The 12,468-nt window shown below is 40.1% G+C and overlaps 1 protein-coding gene across 1 annotated transcript; it reads left to right on the top strand.

Moving 5' to 3' along the window:
- The first annotated feature begins 8,179 nt into the window (after positions 1–8,179).
- Positions 8,180–9,144, top strand: GPR55 (G protein-coupled receptor 55). Its single transcript, XM_008919602.3, has one exon. It carries the CDS (start codon positions 8,218–8,220, stop codon positions 9,142–9,144), a length of 927 nt encoding a protein of 308 aa, XP_008917850.1. The 5' UTR covers positions 8,180–8,217.
- The last annotated feature ends 3,324 nt before the right edge of the window (positions 9,145–12,468 follow it).

The raw sequence follows: 12,468 nt of genomic DNA on the forward strand, positions 1-12,468 counted from the left end.
GACTTATTCTGTCCCTGCCCAGAGGAGGAATGGACTGGCCAGGAAGCACATGTCCTCACTGGCACCTGGCTGGCACTGGCCTTGTCTAACTGGCCTTTTTGGCTCTGCAAGACCAAATTGAACGATGGAAAATTAGATAATTTGAGCTCAGCTGTAGACTGTGGGTATGGCACCCTGCATGCTTGGTGTTCCGATGGTAACTTTCTGAGTCAGAAGCAGATGAAGATATGCTGTACTTAAAAATATTGCTCCCGTGGTTTTGCTCACTCAACCATATTAGTGTGAGACTGGTTGCTCACTAGACTGTCCAGTTCCCTTCCTCTTAGCATTCAGCCCTGACACACCTTTGTAAGGTTTCTCAAATGCAGTCAGAAACAAATCTACCCTCATAGCTGGCCAACTCCAAGAAAAACTACTTTTTTTGCTCTGTCCTGGGATGTCTTTAGAGGTCTCTGCCTTATCTTGAAGAGGCTGAGTGTACCTGGTCCCTATAAAATACAGCAGTTCCCAGGTTTTCTCATTTCCAGTTTTGCAGTCTTCTGAATTCAAAAAACTGGCTACATGAGAAAAACACAACTCCTTAGCCATCCAAAGTTCTCAGCTGTGCAACTGAGATAGCTCGCTGTACACCAGGCTTTGAGTGCTTATGAAGATGAGAAAGAGAGTACTGAGCAACTCAAAGAGCACTTGTGTGAAGCAAAAGGCCTCCAGATAGAGAAAATGCTGTATTCCAGCTCAAGCACAAACAAAAATTTTTAAGTCACCAATGAAAATTAAGCTTGTTCTTTACCTGTTCTTTAGGCAGAAAGATGTATTGCACTACATGTGACATAGGTGACAACATCATGAGCTCCTTGTGCAGTTTTCCTTTCCAGAATTTTTCTGCTGCTCAGCTGGAGTTGGATCAAGTCCTCAGTATCTCCCTTCTGACCAGCATCTCCCTTCTGACCATCTCCCTTCTGAAGAGAAGGAGGCCAATCCATTTTGGGGTGACAAGTTGTGGTAGCCTGTTCAGTAACAAGACAACTTGTTAGCTTAACTCACTTTGGCCATCCAGTTTTTAAAAGCTTTAAAAACACAAAAATATCAGAAACCAGTCACAGCACAACATGGAAGACACCTTAGACTCAGATCAGGGCTGATAAGCTTCCTGTTTTCCCACTTTGTCCTTCTAAAGAGTGCTGGATAAAGGCAGTTTGTCACTCACCTCCTAGCTTTCTACTGAGCAATGTTTTTTCCGGAGTCCTTTTGCTCTGCATGATTAAGTCATGTTACCTAAGACAACATTTAATAGCTGTCTAAGAGAACAAGTCACACAGTCATTCATAGAGGCACAGCACCACACTGGACTCTGCCTTTGAATTTTGATTCATTTGCACTTGAACATCCTAATCCCGGATTTGAGACCTGACTTATTCTATCTGGTGATTAAATACAAGCAAACACATGATTTGGACATTTGTGAAAGCTGGACTGCAAAACTGCTTTGATATATTTTCCACTTAAAAAGAACAGCAGAATTCATGCTAATGTAATGCAAATGAATGTGGTTTTGCACAGTATGAGCATTTCCTCTGAAACAGGTTTTGATTCCTTGAAAATGGCAAGTCCTGTCTGGTGGTGCCCGACGTAGCAAGAGCAGCATTTAGGACACCTAGAGGATAAAAGATGGAGAAAGCTCATCAACCTTTATAATGCTTATGGCAAAAATGAGTAAGGTTTTTTTGGTTGGTTGGTTGTATTTTAAAGTTTTTTGCTCAGATGCTTCCTTTTAGTTACTCGGTTTGATTCTGGTTCCACCAGCCACTATTTGTTTGCTATCTGGAACACAATACTGGGAAATAGAGAAGGTTGTTAAGATTGCTGTCTCTAGGCAGCACACACAATAAACATCCAGCTCATTTTAATGGTTAATTAAAAAAAACCCCTCAAATAAACAAAGCCCTTCTCCTTCCCATTGAAAACCTCAGAGGCGTGCAGCCACCTGGGTCCCTGAAATACAGCATTTATCAGGCAGCAGTGCTGGCTGATGAAGGCACAAAGGACTCACTGAAATAATTCCTGCTGAGCATATTCATGTATAGCATCTGAGAATCTACAAAAGCCACCACCAAAGACAGGGAGAAACAAGTCCTAATTTCTCAGCCAGTAATTTATCTGCAAACCTGGGACTAAGTCATTCATACGCTGCCCTCATTAAACATGCTCTAGATAAAAGTTGTCCTAATTTAAGCCGAAAAGACCAACCTGCAAAAAGATGACTTATGTGCACACCAACAAACTGCATACTCACCTACAAGCAACGAGGCCATATGTATCACAAGCAAATTGCCAACTTAGCAACTGTGGTTGATGTGTGCAGAAACGCTGATTTTTTTTTGTCTAGCGCTGATGCATCAAGTGTTACTAAGTGGGAAGTTCATAGAGCCACAAGGGATGAACCTACTGCTGGGAGTGAAGGCAGCACAGAGTATTAAAATTCATTTTTAAGCTAAGTCTGGATTATGCCTGTGGTGAGAGGATTAAAGAAGCAGCCTCATTTCAGCTGCAACATGACATGTTCAAAAGTCACACAGAGTTGCAGAGTATTTGTTTTCTGCTAATATTTAAATGTACTCTTAGATTTCTTTGTGAGTCTAGACCCATGTCAGTGTATTGCTGAGACTTGTAGCTAGCCCACAGCTCTGAGAAGACAGAAGTTTAAAAGCCCTTGAAACCTCCCAGTTCCAGGATGTGTTTCTCAAATGCTATGAATCATATCGTCTTCAACTCCTTTGCCACGCAATTTTCTTAGGAGGTTTACCCAAAATTTGTGATTTGAAAAAAAAAAAAAAGATAAAAAAGCAGAACCCAAACAATTTTCTTCCTGTCTCATCTAAAACTGAAAGTTTTTTCTTCTCCAAGTCCTGTGGTATAAATGCTGGTGCTACTTTTTCTGCAGAAAGACAAAATTACTTCCAAACCTGGGCTGCAATTTGAAAAATGTCACTTAGAGCTGCTTTTTTTTTTTTTCTCCTGTATTTTTCTGAAAAGGGTTGCAGTGTGGAAGGCAAAAGGGCAGTCCACAAGTCAGAAGAGAGGCTGTCAGCACTAGCAAATGAGTTTCACACTTTAGCCAGAGAGTTTGAGCTCATTCATGTGAAGTGTCCACATGACACACGCAGATGAGCCCTTGCTTAAGGTTTTATTCTTCTGCTGGTTTTGTTGCTTGGAGATAAAATTACAGTGTATGAGACTATCACATTGTCATCAAACAGGTATTAGGTTTTTCTCAGTACATTACATCATTTTATATAACACCAAACATCCACATTTCCAAAAGGTGTACATTGCACACTCCTCCCAGAGCAGGGGAAGAGCTTCAGGAAAAAGTAATTGATAGGAAAGCCTTGAAAACTCATTTAAAGAAAAATGTGTTTTGGTTACCAAGTGACTGACATAGAAGGCACTACTTTAGTGCTCCATATACCTCACTTTTCTCACGGATAAACATTTGTTTGCCAACTTGCATTAATGACTCACACACCTGAACTGTCTAAAACTGGCACTTGCCCTTTAAATAGTTAAACAGCTGCATGTGTGTAAGTAGCTGTATCTTTCAGAAGCCTCTGAATGCTAAACTACTGATCTCCAGTATGCAAATGGAGCAGAAACTGGGGCAACAAACACTATTTTTATTACAAGCTCTCCTACAAATTTCCACCCTGCCATCTCCCCTCCAGCTCAAGGAATAACTGGAAATCTGGAGGTAGCTGCCACAACCTCATAAAAGCTCTCAGCTGAGTCACACCAGGTAAAGACCAGGCCAAACCCCCTGACTTCAGAGACAAACTGCTCCCCACCCTAATTTGACTAGTGGCTGGAAACAGCTGACGATTCAAATCTTTATGCTTTTCCCACCTTCTCTTGTCTGTATAAATAAGCACAGAGTGCTTTTTAAAACAGGAAAAAAAAAAAAAAAGGAAAAAAAAAAAAAAAGAAAAAAAAAGAGAAGAAAAGAAGGATGTGGTTGGTTATGCCACTTAGAAGAATACTTGTAAGGCATGGTCTGTAAGTGAACGCTCTCGTGCTCTATAGAACAACCTGAACTGAAGAAATGCTGCTCTGCTTCCTGGGGTTCAGGTAGAGTAATTCATATTTTAACTATTAACTTTTATTTTTCCAATAATTTAATAGCAGCATTGATTGTAGACGCTATTTTTAAGCTAGTTTGGTGATTATTACTTACAAAGTCAAACTATAAGATCAAACATCTAGTCTTGCTTTACTAAGCGAAGAAAGATTTCTACTTATAGTAATAAGTATAAATCTGTTCTGTTGCAATCAAAATATTTAGGAAGAAAATGGCAAGAAATTATCCAACTACAGATGAAATATATGGCAGGTGGGGGATCTGCTGCTCATCATTGCACTGAGACATTTTATTCTTTTCTAGTACATCCAACAAGAGAATAACTTATATCTAACATGAATAATATTCTAGAAAATAGATGTAAACAAGGGATGTTTTTGCTAATGAAGCTTTCGTGGGTAAGAATACTCTTAATCTGCCATCCCAAATCTGTGCTCCCATACAGATTTGTGTGAATCCCAACTAGAGCAGATAAACTTGGATCCAAGCTACAAACCATTAATGGATTCCGCTGTGCTGTAAAAAACCCAGTGAACATAATACTGTAAAACCTTGCTGTTCATTTCCTACGCCAGCACACCTTTCCTGCTCACTAAACCCCAAGCTCCTGCTATGGGTAAACCAAATTAACTTTTAACTAGTTCATAGGAAGTGGAAAATCCTCAGTAGGAGAAACTGAGAACAAATGGTGCAGCGATGACGCAGAGGCTGAACCAGCTAAGACACACTGTCTCAAGTACTGTTAATTACAGGTTCTTATGTCATCTTTTGGCTTTTAGAAGTTGACTAAAACAATCCTAAAGCCACAGCAGATTCCTTCAGAAAACTCGTGGAGGACAGGGAAATTTTCCCTGGAAGACTGAAAAAGAGCAAACATGGTACCTGTTTCTTAAGAAGGTGGAAAAGGTGGAGTTGGGAAATGGTGGATCACTAAACCTGGCTTTAATATTTGAAAAAAAACTTTGGAATCACCCACCACAGAATCTGTTTGCAAGCACACAGAAGTGGTAAGTAAAAATCTGCACAGATTAATCTGAGAATGACTGAAATAGAAGTAATTTGACTTCCTCTGTGACAAACTGGCAGCACTGGGGGATGGGGTGTAGGAGGGGGAAGCAGGCTTCACACACTATCTCTAAAGAAATTCTCATAGGCAGACAAAGGAAACATGATCTGTATGAAACCTCTGTATGATTAGTGAGTACCCACTGAGATACTAATCAGTGTCTACCATACAGGAAAGATGTCTCTGGTACAGTTCAGTATCTTTCAGGATGAGTATCAGTATTTTTATTAATAATTTGGATAACACAGTGAGGATGATGCTTATTAAATGACTGCAAGGTTATTTGTCAATGGAAATGAAACTCCAAATAACTTTGAGCAAAAATATTACTTGGTCTGGTTGCAAACAGTTCCTCTGGATTACTCAAGATATGAAATTTGAATTTGAGAGGGCAAAATAATAAAAAACATTATGGTTTTGACAATCAGACACTCTATTAAAGTACTTGAAATTACCAATTTAAAGGCTGGCTAACATTTTCTTTAAATCAATCATTTTCTGGAGTAACGCTATACGTACTTTGGTACTAATGAATTCAAAAGGAAAAGCACACTGTGAGCTGGAAATTTGATAAAAGTAGAACCAAATGCCAGACTTGAAGAGACACCATGCACAATTTTCTGATATATTCATTTTGTGGAAGTGACAAAACTTGTTAATCCAGCACTTTATGTACTGTTTAATGTAATCTGATTTTCCCCAGCTAGATGTGTGCTCTTGATCACAGGGCACCCATGCTCACACAACAGCACAATTTTCCCATGTCCCCTTACCTGTCCTGCCCTGCAGTGACAGCAGCACCTGCCTACAATAATCCCTGTACACATGGCACTGGTGCAGCTCCATGGTTACTGTAATTTTTCTCACCTGTTACGCACCACCAAACACGTGATTTTCTAAGTGACTGCCGCGCATTCCTGGCTCAAAGGGACTGATTCCGCCTCATCTTGATGACCAAACTGATGTTTTCTTTCTGTTCTCATTTCTGACAGATAAATCCACTGATAACATCCAGATTTCCTTTTGCTGTTTCCTAAGTTCAGCAGAGCTGTGACAGCCCAACTCACGTGGCTCAGTCCAGCTCTCTGCAGGTGGCTGTTGTATCCAGCCCCTGACCAACAGCACCTCCTCACAGGTCACCCTCGCTCCACAGTGGGCTCACTGGGGGAAACACAGTCAAGGAATAGCCTTGGTGAATTTGTGCATCCCCTTAGGAACCTCCATCCACTCTGTTTGTAGTCCTCATCAGCTTTCATGTAACCATTTCACCACCTGCTTAACAGCCCTTGTTCTAATCCCTCTTTTTTCAAGTGCTATTTAGTTGTTTCTAGTACTTTGCTGAAATGCAAGTGCCTAAAATCTTCAGCCTTTCCCTTATGTGAAAAAGCAGATACTTCATCAAAGAAGATAATGGTCTGGTAAGAACTGTCAGAGACTTATTTAGCAGTTTTCTTTAAAAATCTGTGTGAAGCTTAGACTCAACAGTTATAGAATTGCTTTAATCACATTTGACACTCTTTCCTTCAACAGATGGACTAGATTAATCCCTTTACAGCTACACTGATAACTTACATACTTTATAACAGTTACTGAGTTGAACTTTCAGCATTATCTGCCTATTCTTTCTGTAGTCTGAGCTGGAAACAAACTGTTTCACTAATATGAGCATGTTAAGCCCTGAGTGCATTCTGTGTTCAGACACAGTGATTTCCATTGTCACTCACTGGTTCCCCCAGGTCATCCCACCTCTGACCTCTAGCACAAAATCAGGATTCCTATGAAAAGCAGTGGTATTAGACTTGGCAAAATACAAGGCTATCTCCTCATTTAATGTTTAGCAGAACTACTTATTCCCCATCTCTCTATCTCTCTGTTTTGACATTTATTTTTTTTTTTTAGCCATGCGGACAAAAAAATCTTTCACCAATTGGTTTTTGGTTTCTCTGGCAAAGTTCAGCTCCATTTGGCATTGCTTAAGAGCTGCCTGTCACTTTTTGTCCTCCAAAGCACAGATTCTCCTCCTGATCAAATTATTCTTAAAACATCTTCACTTACTCCTAAAATTTTTTTTAACAACTTGATTGGCTGAGCTGGACCGGGAACTTTAACTAGCAATTTTGTTCACCTTTATTAGGATTTTTTGTGATTTTGATTTAGAGAGGTTATAAAAAAGCACTTTAAAGGCTTAGTTTGGTAAAGTATTTGTATATTTTTAAGAACAGCAATAATACTTAATTCCACACAAATTATACTTTATTAAGAGCTGTAGTATGAAGATGTCATGCCTTGCATTTGCTAATCTTTGCTGGATTATCCTAGATAATCAGTTAAAATCTGAAGTACTTGCAAACCCCAAATTGAAACTGTGCTGAAAGTTAAACACAAGTGAGAAAACACTCTTACTCATTTTACACCTAGATAAAAGATCTGACCTTTAAAAATACTGCATTGGATATAAGCAGTATATGAAATTAAAATATCTTGTAAATGTGGGTGTAGTAAAAGCACATCAGCAGAAACTACTGATGTAGGGAATCACTGATATAAGAGTAAAATCCCAGCTATCAGATTGACATGCCTTAATATAGAAACATAATTTAATTAATCTGTGTGTAGCAACAGAACCAAACATAAGTGTTTGGGAAGTTTCAACAAATGTACAAGTTACTAGAGAGAGATAGTACTCTAGAGTTTTTGAAAATGTATGTTTGATTGGGTCAGTCTCTTCAATATCTCAATGGGATTATATTACAGGGCGTGGTAGTGAGTGGACATTGACTACTTGCCATCGAGAATCAGACTCCTTTATAAGAGATCAAGCCACTCAAAATGGAAATAGAAAGCTCTGCGCTTGAAATGAGGTTTCGCTTTCCACAATAGCCAAAGGCTGACCAAGAGTGTAGCTCCAAACCAAAAAAGCCCAGAACTGTGTTTGAAAGTATCTTGATCTGGATTGTCAAGGCATTACCAGGAGCCTGACACATTTCCAACCTGCTCTCTCTGTCATTTTAGGGGAGAAATGACCAACAGCAGCAAGGAATGTGATTTTACAGCCGTCGACAGCTTAGCAAAGACTCTGCAGCTGGGGATTTCCATCCCCACCTTCATTCTTGGGCTGGTTCTCAATGCCCTGGCGCTCTCTGTGTTCTGCTGCTTTTGGAAGAAACAGACCAAAACCTCAGTTTACATGATCAATCTCGCGCTTGCGGATGTCCTGCTGCTTCTGTCGCTCCCACTGAAGTTGTACTACTCTGTTACAGAAGCACCTGGGCTCCTGTGCTCGTTCATACAGGCTCTTTACTTCGTCAACACGTATGTCAGCATCTTCATCATTGTCTGCATCACTGTTGACAGGTACATCTGCATAAGGCATCCCTTTGAAGGTCGAGCTAACCAATCCCCCAAGTGGGCTGTCTTGATTTGCTGTGTTGTCTGGGCAGTGGCTTGGATTTGCAGCAGCCCAATGTATGTGTTTCACAAGAAAGATCCTTTCACGTGCTTTCACAACATGTCAGAAAAGGCGTGGAGTGTCCCACTCATCGTTTCTGTGGAAATATTTGGATTTTTGATCCCACTTGCAGTGATGGTTTTCTGCTCTGCTCAAAACATCTGGATTCTTCTGAATCACAAAAGCCAAGCCAAAAAGAAGGTAGAAGGCAGTGGCTCGCTACGAGTAATTATCGTCAACCTTGTGGTGTTTTTGGTGTGCTTCACACCCGTTCACCTGGCAATCTGCCTGCAGTGCCTGGTGAGACAGCACGTGATAGTGGACTGCAGCCTGAAACAAACCATCAGCCTCTTCATTCAAGTGTCTATGATATTTGCCAACCTGAACTGCTGCCTGGATGCCATCTTCTACTATTTTGCTGCAAAAGAATTTCGTGAGAAAACACACCTGAAAAAAGCTATTGAGGCTTGTCGTGTCTTTAAGCCTTGTGCCACGTGATGGGACTGCCAGCAGTGGAAGAACCTTTTCCTTGGCTCCCCCTTGCCTCACAGGACACCGACAGCTTTATCCCTGACACTGCAGGAGGGTCACCATGGTCATGGCAGGGAGGGTGCCAGAGGGAGAAGGACAATGTTTTTCCAGTGAATGTGAACCCGTGCCATACTTTCCTTCCTTTTAAAGATGAAGAAGAAAACTACTGGAAAAAGGAACCAGCATTAGCAAAGTGACAGAGTGACACCAAAAGAAGCATTAGCCTTGACAGTATCTATTAAATGTGAAAGGCTTGCCAGAGGAAAACTACCCAGATCATGGGAATAGCACTTAAAATCAGGTTTGTCATAGCTACACCAGTTTTCCTTTTGCCAATGTGATCAGAAAGTTGTTGTCAGAGGCAAATACAGAAACAAGAATTCAAAACCTTCTTTCTAGTTTAGAAGGTATCTGGCAGTTAAAAGGCAGTATCCAGCCAAAAGTCTGACTCTGCTCTTTCCTTCTGTACAGCCTACAGAAGGCCACTGTTGGAGCTCAGTCCTTTGGACAGCTTGGCCACCCTGGGATAACAGTGAATCCTCCCCCTGTAAGCATTATACACTGGTCAGGGCTGCTACGTGGGGCAGCAGCCCCTACTCTTCCATGGAGGACATGCTACCAGTGTGGAACCCCCATGGACTACATTTGGTACCAGCAACTCCTGAGCAAAAAACATTTATGATTACCTTTCCTGAGGAATCATCACAGTTTTCCCTTGCAATTTTAAAACTGGTTTTGCAAGTGAAAAACCAAAAGGACCCCTTCAAATACGGCATTTAGTGAAAGACTGAATGTGATTAACTGTGTTTCTCCATCACTGTATTTCTATCAAAGACTTAACATAACATGTATATGAAATTCTTCTGCCTGTTTGCTCATTCTTTCTTGGGGAAGGGGAATTAAGAAGGCAAGCCCTGCTTCACAGAAAATTAGGGAGTGACTGATATTCTCCTCGCTTCCAGCTGGAAGACTGGACCAGCTCTATCCAGCTCATTCCTTAGAGAAGTCCTTCTAGCCTATCCTGTACACTTCCCAAAACACTTCTGGGCATGCCTCCACCCTTCTCAGTCAGCACTTCTGGATTGTCACCACCACAGTGTCATTTGCCAGTTTGGTTCTGAATCTAATCTGAAGGTTTCCTTGTTACAATTTAAGCCTAGCTTTTCTTGTACCCTTATCTGGGCATTTTTCATGCTCTTAGCCAGAAACACTTTCACATCAAGAAATCAATTTCAGCTGTAAAAATAACCTAAGACTGCTGGTAATCCAATCTTCATTCTGGGGCAGATATTCCCTTTATTCAAAATGTGAAAAGAAATGACCTTCTGTCCGGAGCAAATTAAAAAGAAAGGGGGTCGGTTTTGAAAATACAATTTGCTGTCAGTTGATTTCCATAGAAGTGTTTGACTGTGCAAGTAGTCAGCTGCACATATCTAATGGTGGTCCCGATACATGAACATTTTAAAACTTCTTAGTGCTAAAACTATGACCACAGCTGAGGTGTACAAGGAGTTCAGAGGCAAAGAAAGGTTTTTATCATAATCTTTGCCATTATCCACGTAGCAGCAAGTGGAGAAGCTTTCCAAAACAGTAGGTTTTCTAAACATTATTTGTTACTGCCTTAATCACTCAGAAACTTACAGCCTTTTCAATATGAGTTAACTTTTCCTTTTTGCACTTTTCACATTAATTTGCATATGAAATATGTGTGAGAAAGAACATGATTTACTAAATAAACTGTATATATAAAGCGTATGATTTGAAAATACATTTTAATTTCCCAATTTGACATCAGTGTATTATTCCCCTCTACCTATTTCATGGCAAACTTTTGCCATTTTCTTCTTAAAACAGCTCTGAGATGAGGAAATACACTGGCTATCTAAAAATTACTTGGCAGAAGCAACTGTCACCCATCACACAAGGCTAGGATTATTAAGTCAGGACTAATGAAGCAGTACCTTTGACTTTCAACTCATTTATCACTAAGCACTTTAAAAAGATCATAGTCTAATTTTCAAAGGAATAAGAGCACATATGCAGTAAGCAGAGAGGGAAAGTGTGTGAGGGCTCTCATATGCAGGGGCTGGGGAGAGGTTTGATTTGCCAGGACTAGGGAGGCAACATTCGCTCCTGTCAGTGCTTAGTCAGGGGTAGAGTCACACCAAACTCAGGCAGGGAAAGAGTTCCACTTACAGAGAGAAATCAATGTGATTTTCTCAATGAAGGGAACAGGAGCCATTTTATGAAAGTCTTCATTTGTCTAAATTTTGCCTGTTGTATATGAAAATGAGAGCAGCCTCTCTAAGCATGCTTGAAATCTTTGAAGAAAAGAGAAGGAAGAAAGAGAGCCCGGGGGGTGGCTTTACAGGTTATTACAATAGCCTGTTTTTTTACCACAAAAACAAAGCAGGTCTTTTGAGCAAAAAGGTGTCACTTTCCATCCACTGATTTTTCAAGATGAACTTACGTTTAAGTAAAACACTTAAATCCTGTATTTGACCTGCAGCTAAGAATATAGTTCTTTCTAAATCAGAATTTTACATACAGGCTCCTCTATGAAATTTCCTGTTAAGTCTGGAGAATCTCCAGTTGGTTGTACTTTTATACCTGAACAAAAGCAATAAAAATCCTCATGCAGCTTGAGAAGGTACAAAACAATGTTGTTGATGATTAAAGCTGAAAAGTATTTTACATTTTAAAACAACAAAAATTTTCCTGAGTCAATACATAGGTTTAGCACAACAGATGAAATTTCTTCTATCTTGATGTTATTCTTAATACAGAGAAAAATGATAAGAACCTGAACATGGATGCCTCACATGCCCAAGTTTCCTTCCAGGACCTCAGTTATACTGCAAAGTCAAAGAAACACTATCTCAGTGGAAAAAAAAAATTAAAAAAAAAATCAAGCGCTATCCAAAACCACCCAAAGCTGTGTCTTTAAAAATTACATTTTCAGTTCTGCTCTCTTCTGTGAGTTAAACAAAACCACAATTGCACAATTAACCACAGACCTTAAAGAGCAGCTGTATTTAACCTTCAATTTTTCTGGACAAGGCTGTTTCAGGACACACAGGTGAGAATATTCACAAAAAGCAATTTTGTTTTCATCCAGTTAAACTCTTCCAACTGGGCCAAACCCCAGAGGTCTTTACAACATAGAAGAGGGCTGATTTTTCTTGAGGACACTTTTATCAATGGCAGATAACTCCATCAACATCCTACAATTAGCATTTGTTCAATAGTCAGTGTGATTTCCTAAGCTGTATTTTGTAGCCTCACGAAACA

Source organism: Manacus vitellinus, unplaced genomic scaffold, assembly GCF_001715985.3.
Source record: "Manacus vitellinus isolate BGI_N305 unplaced genomic scaffold, ASM171598v3 scaffold_49_pilon, whole genome shotgun sequence".
NCBI lineage: Eukaryota > Metazoa > Chordata > Aves > Passeriformes > Pipridae > Manacus > Manacus vitellinus.

What these genes read in the sequence shown, in the direction of transcription:
- GPR55 (XM_008919602.3), top strand. Translation starts at nt 8,218, where the DNA reads ATGACCAACAGCAGCAAGGAATGTGATTTTACAGCCGTCGACAGCTTA.